Consider the following 19,317-nt stretch of genomic DNA (forward strand, 5'->3'; position numbering starts at 1 on the left):
GTCTAACTTGCTCCCTGCAGTATTCCCACTCAAGGCACACACACATACACACACACAGCCAAGATACTAAGATGGCGCCTTAATCAGTGTCAAGTTCAAGTGACTCCTACTAGTCTGATACAAACAGCATGATGGGCAGACAGTTTTGGCGTATATGCCTTACGTGCAGGGGTGCAGAACAACATGGTGACAATAATCAACGTCGCAGTCTGAAAGTCGCTTTTCATAATGTTTTTTTTTAATTTTCAGTCAAAATTTCCGTTCACATTTCTTCATAAATAGTTGGTAAAACAAATCAACCAACATACAGTAGCCTAAAAAGTACAAGTAACGTCTGACTCTGGTAGCTAAATAGGCTAACGCATAGGCCTGCTGTTGTAACAGGGGTTGCCTCGATGTGGCACAGTGACACAGTTCATCAGTAAAACATTTTTGCTCTTCAGGAATAACTTGGAGTGTGACCCATTTCTCCCAGAAAGTGTTACAACATCACATTCTAGCTGTGTTTATACATCAGATATTTTTTTTTTTTTCTCTGACCTCTGGACACGGGGCAGAAAGGTGTTGGGAATAAGAAAAAGTACTTCTTTTAAATTAAGGTATAGAAAATAGCATATAAAACATATATTCCTTAAATTATTTAAATAAACTTATTTCATATATCACTGTCAAGAGGTACCGTTTTTTACATTTTCTCATTTTAAAAGTAGTGCTGGTGGTCTGAAATTGTTCTCATATGAGCACAATATACTTTGTGTATGCATAATATTTAATTCTTGAGAATAGGTTACAATGCAATGCTGTAACTCTTTTCGCCACTGACCGTATTCTCCCCCCAACCCACATAGATCTAGAATTCCCTCCACTAACTTTTGTTTAACACAAAAATGTCATCTTGACAAGTTATTCACACAAAACAAGCAAATGTGTAATCAAACTGCTCTATATGCAACACCACAACAAATAACACGCTTAGTTTTCACAGAAGAATTACATTTAAAACAATGCAAGCTGACAGACAAAAAAAACTTTTTTTATTTTTGAAGATACTGTGTTGTGACAGTTCCATTGTTGCCGATGCACACATTTAAAACATACTTGCACAAAGACATTGCTGGAACTATAAAGATTGCCACTATTGGCGCATATATTTGGGTGCTTTACCCCAAATTTGAAGAATACTCAAAATATACTGTCACCTTGATTTGGAAATCATGAACTTCGCACACTCGTCTAAGACCTGTATAGGAGTGCAATAGGCTGATGGGTTTCTTCTTTTTTTTTTTTTTTCCTTCAATACTGAGTTTATGCTAGGAGTTGACATCTATTTCTGATTCTATGAAAGTAAAATACACAAAAAGTTTAAATTTAACCAAAAATAAAGATATCAACAGAACCGTTTTTATAGCTTCTCAGCTCAACTGAACTCAGTCCTACAAAGTCAATGATTTTACATGTCAATGGTCTCATAAAGAAAATAAAAGTGACGGAAATATCTGCATTATATATAGACAAATCCATAATATTCATATAGATGATTTCTTCGATCCAAATAAGACACATGTAGGCCTATTGGTTAAAAAGAAAATAACAGAAGGATACAATCGCGATGTTGGAGCTTTAGAGTTTTTATCATTTGTTCAATGTTAAGCTGGTTATGACCAAAACTGTACAGTTCTTGTTAGAAAACATTTCCATAAATATCATTTAAGTTTCAGAACTTATACCCATAATTAAATTACAAATTGATAAATATGGCATCATGGATATGTATTTACAACGGTATTAACAAAAGGCAACGTTATATTTAACGGTAACAATCGTAACCTAATACCACATTTCTCCACCTGAAAACGGACGTTGACAACAGATTCGACCCCATCAAACAAGGAAATACATTCACGAGTATAATATTTATTTATGATTTTTTTTTTTTTTTTTCTGTGTTCAAGTTCATGACAAAGACTTTGGCACGTTTCTTAAGACTGTTTGAAGTTTCAACAATCAATTGAAGAGGCGGCGATAGAGCGCCACCGTCAATATAAAACAGCGTGAAATAATCTTCCTTTTTTATTCTTTTTTTTTAAATAAAAATTTGAGAAAATACATAAAATGAAAAATAAAACATTTTTTCTGAAATCTGTAAACTAAAAGATAAAAAAAAACATTTATTTATACTGAGAAAGTATTATGTTGATTTATTTGTGATTTATTTGATTTCCTCAAAACTGCGGAATAGAAGTCAAATTTTCCTTATCCTGAGAACGGACGTGGCCTGCTTGGTTTGCTGGCTTTTGCTCTCATCTCCTGTTGTTGTTGTTGTTGTTGTTGTTGCTCCAATCCCATTTGTGTGTGTGTGTGGTGTATGATCTATGTGTGTCTGACAGTGTTGTGTATGTGTGCGACGTGAAAATGAATAGTTTTTTAAGGTTGTATCCTCATCCCCGTGATCCACATTGAGAGAGGGTTTGTTCTTCTGACTTCAAACGTACCATTCGTTAAAGTTGGGTGCCAGTCCTTCGCTGTGGCCAGACGTGTTTTGCACGGCTGACGGCGGTGTTTTTGTCGGGTCCTCGGTGCTGGCTGAGACCAACACCGGCGGTGTGGACGACTCGTACCCAGAGCTAGCTGCTGGAGATGATTCAGATCCTTGAGACTCGTGTACCTAAAAATAAATACATAAATAAATAAATAAAAATAGAGGACACTGCAGTAGTAAGTCACTGATGCATAATATTAAATAATGAGTGCTCTTCCGTGGCCTTTAAAAGAGGATGCTGAGCTTAAATGCGGATTGACTAGGTTTTCTAGGGCAGCTAGAACTGTAAACACACAGGCTATTTAAATCCGTGCAACTTCAGAAATATCTACATCAACACGCCATTAATGTGTAGATTAAAATATTTTGTCCCTAAGAGTAGGCTGTGAATTTCAAAAATTTCAACATCCCAGCTTTTCTTTAAAGCAGCTTAAACAAAACAAAGTGAAATATTAACAACCCATTCACTTTCTTTTTTACGTAGTAAGATTTAAGCATCACAAATAGACTAATGTATACTTTTTTTTTTACACAGCAAACTTGTTCTTCATTGTGCCACAGACACGCTAAGAAATGCCTGAAGTTGTGATCGTCCCTGTCTGTGGCAGAGGAGGAGGTGGTGTGTGTGTGTGTTAATGTGTTTAAGGAGTAATGAAGACGTTAATTACCTTCATGTGTTTCCTGAGAGAGCTGGGGTGTGTGTATGACTTGTCGCACACTTTGCAGATGTATGGCTTGTCTGATGTGTGCACATGCATGTGCTTTTTCCTGTCGCTGCTGTTGGCGAAGCGTCTGTCACAGCCATCAAATTCACACTTAAACGGCTTCTCACCTGCGGGATTAAATACACACCGTGAATGGCCCGCACAAACAAACTCCCATTGTTAACACCACCTGTAAACGCGAAGCCCGGAGATGTAAATGGTCTGCAGACTATTATTCAACAAGCAGAGTAGCCTACATTTTCGGGGAGGCATGGGTATAGCCCCACTACTACACACTGCTCTGTCAGGCTTTATTTATTCAAGAGGCCTGCTCCTTCATGCTACTACTGGTCTGCTCTCGTGTAGTAAACACTGAATCAACAGGGCATTCTGCGCCATGCAATGTCTGAGCAAGAGCTAGAATTATAAACAAAGCAGGAAAGTGATTAGTAGCAATTATGTGTTCAGGAAGCATACGAGTCCGATATCTGCCTAAACAGCCCAATACAGCTGATGTACTGAAACTTTGTCAAGTGCGTAAAGTATGCTTATAAATCACACAAAACTTCTGAGCGCTAAAGCTACAAGAATGAATGGAATTAAGTTGCTGACCAGTGTAGTTAATGAATTTCTCAGCCAAAAGTAATTCACAAATCCAGAAATATTAATTGGTACCGCACAGCATAATAAACACCCATTCTCAGATGGTTCTTGTAAACAACTAAACCACTCATCCTGAAACGACGTCTGAGACGCACGCTTTGTTTTCTACACTCCCTTTTAAAATGTTCTTTCACGCCATGCCGTGATATTGTTCATGCTTACCTGTGTGTGTTCTTTTGTGGATTTTCAAATTTTCCGACCTTGCGAATATTTTCCCACATCCGGGGAACGGGCACGGGAAGGGTTTCTCGCCCGTGTGCACACGGATGTGGTTGACGAGTTTGTACTTGGCCTTAAAAGATTTCCCTTCTCTCGGGCAGTCCTCCCAGAAGCAGATGTGATTACTCTGCTCGGGGCCACCGACGTGCTCCATGGACACATGAGTGACCATCTCGTGCATGGTGCTGAAAGTCCTGTCGCAAGTCTTTTTGGGTCTGTTCATCTGGTTCTCGTCTATCCATTTGCAGGATAATTCTTGTTTAATTGGCTGCCTCATGTATCTAAAGAAAGCCCCGGGACCGTGGTGTGTCGGCACATTCATCCCCATGTTCATGTTAATGGGGTGGTTGTAGTTGTGGAGCTGAGCCCCGTAGGGGTCCGTCCGAGGGCTTGCCACCGGACGATACGGATCGGGTCTTCCGAAAATGTCCCCGCGTAAGCCAAGATGCATTTGGCTGTTAACTACATGTCCACCCGATGAAGTGTGGCTCACTCCCTGGTCGTGAAGTCCTGGAAACAACAAATGCCCGGGGTTGTCGGTGATCCCGGGCGGCCCGTGGAGGCTCCCTGCCGAAGCTGCAAAGATCCCATGCTGGGCGCTCGGCGCTGTGGACTCTCCAACACTCCGGTTCCGGAAGAGAAAGTCCCGTGTTGAATTGAACGCTCCCCCGCCGTACGAGCCCACCTGCCCGCCGTGAGAGTGGCCCAGAGCAGCTGCATATCCAGTGGCTTGCGGAGTGAAAGCTGATGTCTGGCTGGAAGCGATATCGTGAGCCACGGGGCTTATTTTAAAAGCTGCGGAATGGGAGGAATCAGTGAAGGGATTCAGTCCCAGACCCGGGTCTCTGTTCCCGATTTCGTGGTGCCGTGGTGTCCCGAAACCCCCCACTCCTAACGATGCAAACTGCGGACCGCTATCAAGAAGCATAGTCATGAGCTTGAAGCAAACTTAGGAGTCGGGAAGAAAACAGAAATAAAATTAAAATCCAGTTTAGCGGAGCGCGCGAGCTTCAGACACTGCGCAGGGATTTAGCACGTTGAGCGAAAAATCCTAAAATAAAAAAAACAAGTCAAAATGGGGAAAAAATCCTATGTAAAGAGTTGGGAGGAAAAAAAAACTCCCGTTGACTGCGATCCGTGAGAAAGAGGATCAAACTTCCCCCCCTTACCAAGCGGATGATGTCCTTGGACTGATAAAGTCAATCACTCACTCCCAGAACATAAATGAACTCGGGAGGCAGTGCTACGGCGGCCAATCAGCGCGCAGCTACCCTTCTGACACGTGACTGCGAAGAAGGGTGTTAATTGGCTGGATTTCTGGTGATTGGCACAGTTTGGGATTGAAGATGGCAGTTCGACTCAATTGGTTTCATTTGATTGGTTCTTGCGGGCATTATTTTGCAGGTATAACGGAACACTCTTACGCAGATCCTGAATGTGTTATGTGGAGCGCATGTCTTATGACGATTTATACTCATTAAGAAAGTACCAAACAGTCTTATTAATAAAAATAAATGTAATGTATGCAGGCTATAATACCCACAGCCGTTTTTTTTTTCCTTCTTTCATTTCATTCAAACTTTCAGTGCACCGCTCAGATTGTGTTATTTCTCTAAAGTAGTCAAAAAGTATTAATGGAGTTATGTAAGGCATAATTAGTTTGCGAAATCTATCTATCTATCTATCTGTCTGTCTATCTATCTATCTGTCTATCTATCTATCTATCTATCTGTCTATCTGTCTATCTGTCTATCTATCTGTCTATCTCGTTGACTTATCTGTTATTTTTCTCTTTCATGTGACCAGTTTGGCTCTTATTAACTGAAAACTTGAATGTACTTGGCGCAGTTCCAAAATGTGGCTTTCTTGAAGCCGCTTGAAAGGGGAGGGGGTATTTTTTCTTTCTTTTGCAAAAGCTCTATAGGGTGTAAGACGGAGGAATAAAAGACAGAAAGAAAGATGGCAGTAATTGTAATATCCTGAGATTTTTTTCGCTCAGCCAAAAATTCGTGCCATTGAGCAAGTTTCACAGGGCTGCCGCTGACTCGCTGCAGGACACATAAAATCTGATCAAGTTCAGAGACGCGCTGAGTGCTTCAAGCGGCGCTTTTTAACTCCAAGCCTTTCACATCCTTTCCCCTTCAATCTGTCCCAGGAAGGAGCTGCTCACATTCTTTATTTTAGGGGGATCTGGACCCAAAAAAAGAAAAAAAAAAAAAAATCAAATCAGTCCTTCATTCTGCTCTCGCCCTCATCCTACCGCATTCACTCTCAGAACATTTCTTCGAGAAAGAGTTATAGATTGAAAAGGTGAGTTTTCTTACTTATCCGTCGTGTTTCTGTGCTAGAAACAGGGGAGGCCTGTGTGGACTGCTTGCTGTGGAAGTGTGTAAATCTACACTTTATTATAGCCTGTTTAGGAGGTTGCATGGGATTTAGTTTTCTTAAAGCGAACTGCTCACTATTTAGGCCTGTTACTCATATGTTAATTTAATTGTTGGAAGGACCCGCATTCCTCTGTTGTTGTTTTTTTTTTTTTATGACCATTCAACTCTTGCGCTATTTGTACATAACCTCAACAACTTGAAGCAACTTCATCTTTTTTCCTCCGTAAGCTACTCTCTCTTTTTTTTTTTCCTGTTTGAGAGCCTGTATCTCCCTCCCTCTCTCCTTCTCTTTATCTCTCTCCCTCTCTCTCCCTGCACGAAGCCTCTCGCAGTTTGCTCCCCCCTTCACTCTCACACACTCGTCTTCTCACACGGCACACAGTATGCGCGTGCGCGCACGCACGCACACGAGCACATACACAAAAACGCATGGCCTACACACACACACACACACACACACATACAGAGATTTATTGCGACCTTTCTGAACTTTCACAAGTGACAAGCAGACTGTTAAGTTTTCCTATATGCCCTCCATATTTTATTGGCTTGTTGAAACGCTAAGGCTCCAATTCTCCACTTAAGGTTACGTGCCGCGTATTTGCAGCCATATTATCGGTATGAAATAATTAAGTGACATGGTTTAGATGAGTCACAAATGTTTGTGAGCGACGGAGCAGCGTAGGCACTGAGCTCTTGCTGAGAAAAGGGGGAGCTGTCAACAGCTCGGCCTAATGTAAAGCAACTGTTGCTTGAGAGTTAAATTTAAAACTGCTGCTGATCTCCTCGGATAAAGTGGCATTTAGTGAAAAATTTATTATTTAATTCTACAAATGTGGAATTTGTCAAGTGGGGGGAGACTTCAGGCACTCAATTTGTAATTATTCGGGTTATCATCAAAACGTTAAGTGGAAGAATTAGAATTGCTTACTAACATTTTTCAGGTTCTTTTCTTTTTTTTTTCTTCTTTTTTTCATGTGCTTCTTCTTGTTCGAAGGGAGCAGCTTGCCTTGTTGGGCTGATGTTATTTTTTTAACTAAACAATATGAAAAAAAGGGGGAACTTTAAAAGGTGTAAGAGGTGGACCTACAACTTTATAGAGGTCTAATGTGGCTGCAGTTTTGTTGACCGTTTGTCTCACACACACCAGCTATTTTCCCCAGAAATATCTGACATCGCCGCCTGATCAGGTCGCCTTCCGCTCTCTGGCATTTATTTAATATTTGTTTTTTGACATATCTGTTTTATTTAATTTTACCAAATTTCCTAACGACGTTTCTTTAAATCATCCAAATGCGCATATTTATTATAATCCTTGCAGAATTTCATTGCATAAAATATTTGTTCGTATAACCAGTTTGTTTTGGTTGTATTTAATTAAAAAACTGTGAGGCGGTTTAAAATATCTGGTTACAATTTATCCGTAACCCAGTGCGTTGAATTGCAGCACGTTTTTCTGCAGGACTGCGGTACATATAATTTGATTATTTAGTTATTTCTGCAGAGACCACCTCATTGGGCGTTGGGATAGCCCAATGGTTATAACATAATCTTCTTCCAACTGAGCATGCGCGTTACCTTAAAATATCAGAATATTTTAGCGTGCATACCTCTGTGACAGTAGGCCCATGCTGCTGGAAAAGAGCAGAACCTACCCATCAGCCTACATGGTAAACGGCTCACATTTGTACATTTATTCTAACTAGGTGTGATAGAGGCAGCAGTGATAAAGGTTATTTGAGAGCATACATTGATAAGTGACCTAGATGCATGATATTTTCTTGTATGAAGAAATTGCCCAATAGGAGCACAGTCATTTTCCCCCCTTTTTTTTTTTCTTGCAGCAAAGTTGAGTAATTTTTTTTTTAGTCCATGTTGTCTGGCCTGTAGCCCACACTATGCTTGGCTGACTTAGGCCGCTAGTGCAATGGACAAGTTTGTGGACTTGAAGTTAACTCAGTAGTGACCAGACAGAAGTGAAATCTCCCATAAACAATGGGCATGACTTACTTACATTTATTACATATCTGTGTATATAGGATTGTGGTTTCTGTATTTAAATTTTAAATGGGCAGAAAATGATGAACGTATCCCAGAGGCACTGTTACATGAATGGCACTGTGATTCACTGTTTTGCTCGAATGGTCGTTGTGCTGAATGAACTTGCAGGTTTTACTGTGGTTTAATGTGGCATATCAGAATAGACCTTTCTTGATTTTAATAGTAAATGATATGTGCCCTGTGTGCTCAATGGGCTGTATTCTGCATGCGGAAGTTATCTTACGTTCTGCGGAGCTTAAACTGTGTGAAGGCTCAGGCTCTGGTTTGTATTTGTAGTGTTCGGTAAGGAGTTTTCATACATTCCCGGAAGAAATGCTGCTTTTTGCCTCATATTCGTTTTTGCGCATGTAACATGTGCATCCGCTTATTTTCCAAATGCTTTGAGAAAGCAAATATGTAACACACTGCATTGTTTAACCAGTGTCAAATGTTATTGTATTCTGACATGCAAGTGTAGTAGCTTATAATGAATACAGCACGATTACTATAGTTCTATACATGACAATTTTAAACGTCTTGTAATTTGGAATCTAACAATGCAAAGCTTGGCCGTGTCACATTGGGGTTATCTGTGTGCTGTGTGTAGGTTTAGTAATGGAGAAATGTTCCAACATTTGCTTCATGCTATTCTTCACAGCTTCATAACTGTATATAGTACAATAATAACTGGATAGGTCGTTGTGCAAATTTCATAGCTTTTATGGTCAGTTGGGCCCTGAGTGACTGCAGCACTTGGAGTTTGCCTTCATATGGCTGATGGAGAGGGCTAATTGACTTCTTGCTGTGATTTACTGGAGCATCTGTCTCCAAATGGACTCATCCCAAACCTGTTAATTCATCTAAATTTCATAAAGTCATGGCAAGACTGTGCACTGCCGTCCCTCATCAATTATCATTTCTCAGCACACCGTGTGCAGTTGTTTAAACACCATGCACAAATACTCACATAGGCTGTTACAGACATAAGATCTTGGGTACTTGAAATAATTTTGTGTTCCCTGTTCTCTCTTTATTATTTTCAGTGTGCTGCGTTACATTGAGATTAAGCACCTGTAACACAAAATGATGTGTACACAGACTGTGAATAATGATAAATGGATAGATTAATGGATAAATATGCATATTTACATGTGTATTTATTTACGTGTTTGTTGCAAATGCTTTTTTTTTCCAAAAAAGTGCCATTATTTTAAAGAATCCTCAAACCAGCCGAATTTTCAGTGCGGTTTACGACATGGCGTTATACTTTAAATCAGGTTTTTGACTTGTGTTCCATTTTAACTCTGCATTGCATCATTTTTAGCAAAACCTGTTTGGTGCATATTCACTGAACTAGGAGTGACTTTGACCTTATGTGTAAAGCGTGTTCCCTGACATGAATGGTTTGATTGTTGGGAGTGATATTTTGGAGGCAACAGTCAGTAGCGTTTTGTCTGGCTTGTTGAGCAACTAACACAAACGACCGGCCTCAAAAATCAGATTCAGATGACAAAATGTTAAAATTTACCATAATGTAGATATTTAAACTGAAGGTGTATAGATATATGTGCAGTATTCACATTTAAAATGCCACGCCATCATGGATTTGGCCTGTTTTTATCTTGATATAATTCATAGTAACACGATAAAAGTCCTCAACTAAGGAATAACATGTGTAGAAGTCATTTTAATCGCTCCCTTAATTTTATTTCTTATTTCTCAAAGGTGTAATTGGTCCACCTTGACATTATTTTTGTTATAATTTTCTTACATTTATTCGGCAAATTTTAAACTAAGAAAATTACTGTTTGAGATGGTACCTATTTAGTTGACCGCTTTTTATTACCATACTTCCAGAGAAATGAGGAGGCTTAATATGTGCACTAGTTAATAGGACAAACCCTAATTAACTCCTGAACACATTAAGGATCATTTTAACATTTTAGCAAATTCAGCTGTTATTAACATTTAATAATGTTAGTCATTTAACAGTCCATTAGGAATATATCACAGTCTAATGAATTAGGCCTATAGCTCTCACTTCACTTGCTGTGACTCTGAACTGATGAGCCTAAACAGCCTCATCACGGTAAATCATAAAAGTGCGGCCACTCTAGACAGTCCTCTTTTTATTCTTCTTCTTCTTATTATTCTTATTTGGTTGTTGTTGCGGATAAGGAGCTGGGATTATTTGTGGCGCATGTCTGCCAGTCATTTAAGCTTTATGAATGACAGATTGGAAACTTTCATTTACTGGCCTTCAATCCTCAATCATTTTCGGAAACGCACGAGGTTAAAGGTTGGCAAACATGAGCGTCCATTACAATCAGGACGGAATAAGGCCAGTTCTGGGCCTGTCTACTATTTTGCAGCACTTAACGTCAAGTGGGCCCCTTGGCTTTGTCTCTGCCTGGGACCCACTGCAGGTGACGTCAGCATAACAATGTGGAAAAGGATTTTTTATATTATTATTAATTTCTTTTTTTCCAAAAAGTTAAAGAGAGGAAAAAAAAAAAAAAAAAAAAAAAAAAAAACGCCGACTACTCTCTTTGGAAATTAGTGGGGTCTTCACCTTTATATCCCATAAACTGTAGTCCGGAGCCTGCGTCACTGTCGGGTAGATTTAAATGAAAGCAACAGATAAAGGAAAGTGGAAGAAAGTGCGTTGATAAAGCCAGAGGAGACGTGCAGAAATATGTGCTGCACTAGAGCAGCGTGGAGAGCTGGAGCTGCTGTCCTCACAGCACCCCAAAGTAAAAAAAAAAAAAAAAAGAAAAAGTTTAAGTTTCCTAGGAACAGAGAAGCCTATCCACTGCTGTCTGCCACGTTTTAAATTTACATTTTACGTAACGATTTTTTTTTTTCTCTACATTTGTGCCAGCCAGTGAGGCGCGGGGTGCACATTTGGAGATTATTAATTTATTTAGACTTAATGAGAAAAAAGTTTAGGTCCAGAAATGGTGTAAAATAGTGCACCCTGTTCTGACAGTTTTTTACTGTAAGATTATTATTAAAAAAAAAAAAAAATGGTCCTGCTCGTCGTGTAGGCAACTTGTTGCTTTGTCAGAGTCTTGTTTCCTTAAGATATGAGGTTAACAGATAATTTTATTATGAATATAATTCAAATTCTCAGTATATAGTATATAATAACCCTGCTTTAAACTTTGTTCTCATGCATTTTAATGGTGTGCAAATGATCCTTTATTTTAAATAACTGATTTAATTCATAGAATGAGTTTCCTGTAACTTTCACTCGTTTTAAATAAGGCATTCCTCTCAAAAAGTCTTGACAGTAATTGGCCCAGACACGCACAGAGCGGTCTCTCTATTATTCTCGCGAGGCAGCAGTAGGGCATTTGCTTTGGCAAGATTGCAGTGAAATAAAAGGCGGTGTAGACTGTGATTGTGTCGTGTTTTGCTCTTGTCTGCATTGAATCACTTGACTTCGACCAGATGATTAGTATTACACATTAACCTGTACATTTCTCCTATGCAGAGATTTAGAGATGGGGTCTCATGAGAAGGCGCCTGAAGTTAAAGAGGCAGTAATATTTGGGAGTATCGCGGCACATTTCAAAGCATTTTCTCTGCGATATTTGAAAACGGAGTCGTGCAGTGAACGCCTGCGTGTCCCTTTTAAAACAAACCCAGCGCCTGTCAATCACGGCGCATTCCAACCAATCCCAAAGCTCCCTTTTTAAAAGCAGGTTTGCCTGCTGTGCTTTTATATTGCACCATGGCCTGTTTCGAAGCATTTTTACTACCACGGTTATTGCCACAAATCAAGAGGGCAAAGTGAACGGCATGGGACTCACACCAACTTTAACGAAATTGAGTCTGGTTCCTACTTCTGCGAAGTTCACGGCCAAGAATTTCACATGCAGATGATATACAACAAGGAAAATGGAAGCAGGATTTCTAGGTGTATCCTGACTGCTGAACTGGTTGATTCTGCAAACTCATAGCCAAACTCACAACAAAACATGACAAGCCTTTCGAGGTTTAGTGGCTGCCCTCTCTCTTGCGTCAACCCCGGGGAGAGCAATACTGAACCCAGCGTGGTGCTGCCACCTTTGGCAGGAGAGCACATGGGACACCCCACTGGCAGTTCCTTAAAACTCTGCCCCTCGCACAATTTGCGAGACTACCCCGAGACGAGGTCCAGTGCATATGTTGACCATTCGGTTCCCAATTTTTCAGACTCTGGATACCCCAGTCACCGGTTAGAGCACAGCCCTAGGGGCATTATCATTGGAGCCAATCTTTCTGGAGCCGGCATGCCACCCGTCACTGATCAACTGGCATCAAGAGCTAACCATCATGGTGGGATTGGAAGGTATCGTGACTTCCCTGGCTGCAGAGACAACAGAAGCCACAGTTTTTTCACAAGTTATCAGGAGCAGGCCCACGCCTCCACCGACGCATCCCGAGATTTCGGCAGCCAGATGATGCTGGGTCTACCTGGCGACCTCCTCACCCGGACTCACCCTTATGGCCAAACTATCAGCCCCAAGGGAAACAGCCAGCAACTTGTCACACAATTCCTGGGTCTGTACAAACCCCTGAACATGGCAATTCAGCGTGGAGGAGGCGACGCTTTCCTCAGGTGCTCTAAACAAATAGTAAAGCACGAGCTGGTGTGCAAGTGGAATGACGGCCAAGAGGGGGCTGGGAAGCTGCCTTGCTGCAGAGCCTTCGGGACCATGTATGAACTTGTCACCCATGTGACAGTGGAGCATGTCGGAGGACCAGAGCACTCTGAATATGTGTGTCATTGGGAGAATTGTGCGAGAGACAGGAAGCCTTTCAAAGCCAAATACAAGCTGGTCAACCACGTCAGAGTCCACACAGGGGAAAAGCCCTTTCCCTGCCCATTTCACGGCTGTGAGAAGGTTTTTGCAAGATCAGAAAATCTAAAGATCCACAAGAGGACTCACACAGGTCAGTTAACAATTATAATACTACAAAGAATTGAATAACTGTAATAATAACAATGACAACAGTGATGATGACAATGTGAAATAGAGTGTTATTGAAATTGTGGCCAGTATTTTCAATTTCAAAAAGCTCATTCATAAATATTTAATAGTAGGCTATAGCAGTTTTTTACCAGTGTGGACATATTTTATATTTTCAGTATATTTTTAAAATTCAGTTTTATTATTATTATTATTATTATTATTATTATTATTATTATTATTATATTTATTTTTTTATTGTGCTGGTTTTATTTAGGCCTACACTCTGAGACTATAAAAATGTTGTTATGCAAAGCTTTCCGTGCTGCTTCTTGCCGTCTCAGTTGCTGCCCGCCTTGCAGCAGAAAAGCATGTGTAGCCTCCATGCAGGGACCACGGATGAGAAGTAGTAAGACAGTTGCAAACGAGTGTAGTCAGCAGGCCTAGCGGTTTGGGTGCCTCTCCCACTTCATTCAGAGAAATTATTAAATAAATGCCGGGACACCGGAGAGCTGTGACGTAGCCGTTACGCTGTCTCTGCCTCCCAGGGACTCATCCCCTGTGCGCAGGAACACTAACAGAGCACACCACACTGTGATGTAGGAGTTGTGTTGTAGTAGCAAATGTAAAGGTGAGTAAAGGGATGACCTCGATGTAAAAGACATGAGTCACATTTAAGGAAGAGGAATTATTTATAGCCCTGTGCTCGTTCGGCTTCCATCATTCTGATGGTTAATTGTCACGAAGCAGAGAAATTATGTAAAAATAATAATAATAAAAAAAAAAAAAATGCGTTTCACTTCACAACCTGACTTTCTTTAGTTTTTTTGCTACACAACGTGTATGAGTAAACACTCAAATACCCCTCATTAAAGGGATGTATTGTGCAATCCTATTTTATTCGTATTTGCACACATATCACGGATTGTAGTGCCATTACAATGAATTATTGGCATTTAAATTATAATTCGACAAATAAAGTGAATGGCCCTCAGAGAAAAAAAAAAGTCTGGACAAACTATATTTATTGGTCACACCTTTTACTTCTGGTGTAAATTGTTTTACTAATGAGAGAGAAACAGAGACGTTTTATGGTGTTTCTCAAGCTGTTGCACAACTGCACATGCAGAGTGTTTAATTGCAATTTATTGTTTGAAACTCCAAAAGATAAAAACTGTAATTTAACAAACACTGTACGAGTTATTTTACTGTTATACTTATTTCCCAGTCCAGATTTTACGCAGTGCCCAGCTTTACATTAGTGTGTATGTGCGAGAGCGGGCAGCTGTAGGCAATTTTATGCTAGGAGACCAATTTGCACCTTGATAGCCATAATTCATCGTGTGCATGATAAGTGAATTTAAACCAATCTTTCCAATTGCTGCCACAGGTTAATTTAATGCATGCGTAACTACAGCCTCGTTGCTTCCATTTGGAGACACACAGCCGCACTTGTTGCATTTGGAGCTGCAACAAAGTTTCAGCAGCTAGTTTTGAACTTTTGTACTTGAACGGCTCCTGAGGTAGAGCAACGATTTACTTTTGAAATTTCTGAGACATTTATAATCAAGGGTGATGTGACCTACTAAGCGGATCTGTGCGCAGAGTCACTGAAAATCATGCAGCCATTGCGTTGACAGAAACTATGTTCATTTTTCAATTTTAGAATACCTTTTGTATGACATGGACATGTGTAGTGCTCACCCATTGACTTAGGCTGTGTCATCATGAGCTTTTATGGACAGACAGAGCATGCACGGCCTACAAGCCTTTTCGTAACTCGCCGTCATTTCTCTCTTTGCACGTTTAGGTGAAAAACCTTTTAAATGTGAGTTCGAGGGCTGCAACCGGAGGTTTGCGAACAGCAGCGACAGAAAGAAGCACTCTCATGTGCACTCCAGTGATAAACCCTACATGTGCAAGGTCAGGGGCTGCGACAAGTGTTACACCCACCCAAGCTCCCTGCGAAAGCATATGAAGCTCCACTGCAACAAGGCCCACGTCGCCAAAGGCGGCGACGCGCGTCCTGGTGACGGGGGTCACATTGCGGAGGGCAGGTCAGCCCGGGCCTCGGATGGGACCCAGATCAGCCCCCCTCATCCTCCCACCTCCACTCAAGATGTCCCCCTGTCCCCAGAGAGTCGAGACGAATCGACCCCGAGGTCACGTTTCCATCACACGTTTGACAGCAGTTTGGACTACTCCACACATAGGTCACAGCCCCTCTTGGACCCTTTGTTGCTACAGAGAGGCAGCTACAGGTCCCAGTCCTCTCAGTACCCTTGCAGCCAGACAGGTCACACTTTTGCCCAGGGCTCAAGGACCTTCTCTTCCACTTCTCCCTTTCAGAAAAGTATCGTCAATGGATGGTACACATGCCACAGCAGCGTGGACTCCTTCCCACCAAAGCAATGTAATAACATCCCATCTCTCTGAGTCCTTGTTGGGACGCATGTGGACTAGTTACACTTTTTGGGCCCCTTTTTTCCTGTTGTAGCCTAAATCTGTATTCATATTACCCTCTGTACTTTTGTGAATGTTGTATCAAATATTCTGTAACGCGTTGTCATGCAGTCATCCTATTGAATCTTGCATTGCGAAATGTGGCGAGCTTTATTTGTTGTCGTGAGGCCTTTTTTTGGTTGGGTTGGCTTGTAGCCTGTACATCTCCCTACAGTGGGTTATAGGAAAAGTCACAAAGTGTAACCTATATGCCTAATCGTTCGCAGTGTTGCAGTATTATTAAAGATATCCATCTTAAGCGATACAAAAAAAAAATGTTATGGGAATTTGCGTGTTGAGTCCTCTGAAGTTAGAATATATTCCGGGAAAGTGAAAGGAAACGTCTTGCTGAATGTAGCCCTAACTATAGGGGTTTTTGTTGAATGTAAACTAGGTGTAATGTACTTCGGGATGAATAGAAATATTATTCATGACTTATGTGTGTGGCAACATGAAATAAATATCTGCAAGATCTTTTCTCATGAAGCCTGCGTAACGGGCACAGCAAACGAGTGTCTGTAATTAAAATACCGCGGGGCTCAGTATATATATATTTTTTTTAATTTTTTTAATTTTTAATTTTTTTGTTCTCGATTAAGTTCCACTCTCTCCTCTTTTTTCATTGCACACTCTTGTGCTCTGTATTATATGATTATTTCATATTTCTGTGCAAAGTAAGACCAGTGCGAGTATAAACCACAGTGTTTGTGTTACTATTGAAACGTTTAATTTGCATACGCTTCTACTGTACATAAGCCTACTGTACACTTAATTATGTATCCTATATTTTATTAAAGTGTCTATATTCTCTTTGATCCGGCGTGTGTGTACAACCTAATCAATGCATTTTCATCATGAACTCAAACTTTGTTCTTCTTTCTCTCGAGAAAAAATAACTACTCGTCCACGCCTTATTTGCAGGTTTGCAATTTTGTGCAAGCTAAGGCTGCACGGCGTGTTCGGCTAGCCTGCACAGAAGTTACAGTTTGTATTTCACCGATGTGACTGAGGTAGCCTTAAATATCCATGGGTTAACTCTAATGTGATATTGTGAGTTGCTAAAACAACAAAAACCTGTCCGAATTTATTTTTCTTTAATGCGCAATGGATAGTTTTATTTTTATTTTTGGAATTCAGGTGTATTCGCCACGAAGGCCACGAACGTGCTTTGTATCGACGGACGACGTCCTTTCATTTCTGTTTTAAATTCCTTTTCAAGTCCGTCTTGTTGATTTTACCTGCTGTTAATCTGGTTTCATATTTTCTCTCCGCTCTCTCTCACACATGCGCGCACACTTGAAAAGTACATTGGTGGTCAACAAGCAGCAAAAATGACCCAACTTGCCTCCAGTTATACAATATACTAATAACTGCACAGTCTAATATTATCCCAATTTTCATTGTATTTATAGTACAAACAAACCAATTATTTACTTTGTAAAAGGCTTTTACATGCAAAGAATTTTAGGCACCTCACACTCAGTCTGAATTTAAAGATTTCTCTGTTTATAGCATCATTTATAGAAAACATATATGGGTCTCACTTGGGTAGCGATAAAAGTTGAAAAAGTTGGACACAAACCAGAAAAAATGGGATGTTAGTTTCTTTATTCGGCTGTGCACACTGCTAGTAGTACACACATTTCTTCTTCAGGTTTGCTTGTTTTTATTTTGTACCTTTGTGAACAGGAAATTTCAACAAACGCCTCCTTATTTTTACAGGAATAAGCCGAGGAGATTTCCGTTTGAAGTCTGTCTTTTTCTCTGCAAAACTCACTTTCACGACTAATCCCGGTGCGGAGGATGAACTCACCTTTAGTGAGTTTGTTTTGTTTGTGTGCAGCTCATTCTGTTTGCTGTGTCAAAAATGACATCTTCAGCGATATTTAAAGGAAATGGGTACCTAAAGATGATGCACACACAGTATGCGTCCCTGGTCTGCTCAGGAAAGTACTGCGATACTTTGATTATTGGGTAGGTCAAATGGGGCACAGTTATGATGGATAATGTAAGAGGAAAAACCTCCTCTCCATTGCCAGTAGCAAAGCTTTATTCTTTGTACCTGTCAGCATTTCATACCATTAAACATGTGAATGGTGAGGGCCATTCTATATACGAGTTAGCTTCAGAAATACAAAGAGAAAATCAGGTCAGAAGGTTGCTAACTTTACATTTCTTTGAAATATAAGGTGATGTGACAGCTAACTAGCTGTAATGTATGTATGTATGTTCTGTCTTCGACTGAAAGGTTTTCATGGAGGAGAAGTCATCTCGGCGCCCACAAAAATACGTGGGCTAAATGGTCCAAGATTGTATTAGATGATGTTTTCCTACTAGTGTAACCATATATTCCAAAAGTTCAAGAGAACTTGGTAATGGTGTTGTTTGGATTTGGATGCTATTTAAAAAATGAAGCGCGTATAAGCTATGCAGTGTACTTTCTCTGGAGATGGCAACGCATGGAATCTATGACGAACTTGTTTATGCATCCCGTGTGCTGTGTGTTCTGGAGTATGTGGTACATCATACTCGTGGGGGCACATCTTTTGGGAGACTCAGATATTTTTGATGATGCATTTTGCAAGTCCCTCACGAGGCTGGCCGTAGTTAATTTTGGTTTTTAACTTTCCATCAAGTCTTTCTGTGAGAACCATCCGCATGCTTCGATTTTAATAAGACGGCAACCGGTCTGAACCAGTTTTTTTACATTTTTTTTTACTTCTTCTAATAAATAGTGAATTGGCACTGCTGCATCAGTCCTACTTGGGATGAAAAAATAATCATGGAGTTGAAGTTATCGTGCTAAGTAGTGTGATATGACCTAAGACGGATCATTTCAAGTGCTTGGCATTGTAAAATATTTAAATTGTGAAGTGGTTCTTTCTTCAAGCAAATTGAATAAACTTGGTTGACTTTGATCCGTAGTACTCTAATGATGTGATGACTGAAATGTATCGGGACATTTTCTCTTGTATTGCAATTTTATCAGTTTCTTGCATCAAATGCTTTAGGTGTTAGTGTTTTAAAGTAATCTTAAGACATTCGATATTTCAGTCTAAAAGCTCTTCTTCTAAACCCCCAACTGTTGTCTACGCTGTCACATTCTGCCCTTTTCCGCTCTCTTTCTAAAAATAACGTCTTTCCGCATAAGACATAATGGAGGTGATCAAACATTATTTGGAATTCAAAGACGCCTCCGTATTTGTATAAGCAAAACAGTTTGCAGTTATGTGACGCAGAAAACCAGAATGCGGCAACCTAAACGGTGAATTTCTCTGACTGCAGTATGGAACCATTTCGTTGTA

General features: G+C 40.3%; 2 protein-coding genes across 2 annotated transcripts; one reads left to right on the forward strand and one right to left on the reverse strand.

Moving 5' to 3' along the window:
• Positions 1-1,649: 1,649 nt before the first annotated feature.
• zic3 (zic family member 3 heterotaxy 1 (odd-paired homolog, Drosophila)) lies at positions 1,650-5,059 on the reverse strand (the record flags this gene model as incomplete). Its single annotated transcript, XM_084549772.1, has 3 exons — positions 1,650-2,665; positions 3,208-3,371; positions 4,069-5,059. 3 exons carry the CDS (start codon positions 5,057-5,059, stop codon positions 2,483-2,485), a joined length of 1,338 nt encoding a protein of 445 aa, XP_084405898.1. The 3' UTR covers positions 1,650-2,482.
• Positions 5,060-12,309: 7,250 nt separating this feature from the next.
• Positions 12,310-16,181, forward strand: zic6 (zic family member 6). The gene is made up of 2 exons (XM_084549464.1): positions 12,310-13,493; positions 15,321-16,181. Exons 1-2 carry the CDS (start codon positions 12,536-12,538, stop codon positions 15,944-15,946), a joined length of 1,584 nt encoding a protein of 527 aa, XP_084405590.1. The 5' UTR covers positions 12,310-12,535; the 3' UTR covers positions 15,947-16,181.
• Positions 16,182-19,317: the final 3,136 nt, after the last annotated feature.

This window comes from Chelon labrosus, assembly GCF_963514085.1.
Source record: "Chelon labrosus genome assembly, chromosome: 8".
Lineage (NCBI taxonomy): Eukaryota > Metazoa > Chordata > Actinopteri > Mugiliformes > Mugilidae > Chelon > Chelon labrosus.

Excerpts from the sequence above, each read along its gene's own strand:
- zic6 (XM_084549464.1), top strand. The coding sequence starts at position 12,536 with ATGACAAGCCTTTCGAGGTTTAGTGGCTGCCCTCTCTCTTGCGTCAAC. Across the intron at positions 13,494-15,320 it reads CCACAAGAGGACTCACACAG|GTGAAAAACCTTTTAAATGT; the intron begins GTCAGTTAACAA and ends TTGCACGTTTAG.